The sequence below is a fragment of the Bison bison genome, unplaced genomic scaffold (assembly GCF_000754665.1).
Source record: "Bison bison bison isolate TAMUID 2011002044 unplaced genomic scaffold, Bison_UMD1.0 scf7180017864381, whole genome shotgun sequence".
Lineage (NCBI taxonomy): Eukaryota > Metazoa > Chordata > Mammalia > Artiodactyla > Bovidae > Bison > Bison bison.
The window spans coordinates 1,637,257-1,637,892 of NW_011494953.1; the positions used below are offsets into that span (position 1 = coordinate 1,637,257).

General features: G+C 59.4%; 1 protein-coding gene across 1 annotated transcript in view; it reads left to right on the forward strand.

The window, feature by feature from the left end:
- The window catches only part of LOC105001335 (trichohyalin-like), a 46,279-nt gene that overhangs the window by 42,912 nt on the left and 2,731 nt on the right, over positions 1-636 (forward strand). Inside the window, exon 7 of the mRNA XM_010857549.1 lies at positions 1-635. This exon is cut by the window's left edge and continues 22 nt beyond it. Coding sequence (XP_010855851.1) covers positions 1-635 — 635 coding nt within the window. The remainder of the gene's footprint in view (position 636) is intronic.

Below are 636 nucleotides of genomic sequence, written 5' to 3' on the forward strand. Positions count from 1 at the left end.
AGGAGCGAGAAAGGCAGTATCGGGAAGTGGAGCTGCAGAGGGAGGAAGAGCGACTAAAGCAGGAGGAGGAGCAGGTGCAGAAAGAGGAGCAGCTTCAGAGAGAGAAACGCGAGAAGAGGCGCCAGGAGCGCGAGAGGCAGTACCTCGAGAAAGTGGAGCTGCAGGAAGAGGAGCAGCTGCAGAGAGAGGAACACGAGAAGAGGCGCCAGGAGCGTGAGAGGCAGTATCTCGAGAAGGAGGAACTGCAGCGGCAGGAAGAGCGATTGCAGAGAGAGAAGGAGCAGCTGCTGAGGGAGGAACGCGAGAAGAGGCGCCAGGTGCTCGAGAGGAAGTATCTCGAGGAGGAGGAGCTGCAGCGGGAGGAAGACCGACTGCAGAGAGAGAAGCAGCTGCTGAGAGAGGAACGCGAGAAGAGGCTTCAGGGGCGCGAGAGACAGTATCTAGAGAAGGTGGAGCTGCAGCGGGAAGAGGAGCAGCTGCAGAGAGAGAAGAGGCGCCAAGAGCGGGAAAGACAATATCGGGAAGAGGAGCTGCTGCGGGAGGAAGAGCGACTGCACAGAGAGGAGCAGCAGCTGCAGAGAGAGGAATGTGAGAAGAGGAGGCGCCAGGAGCTCGAGAGACAGCTAGAGGAGGAGG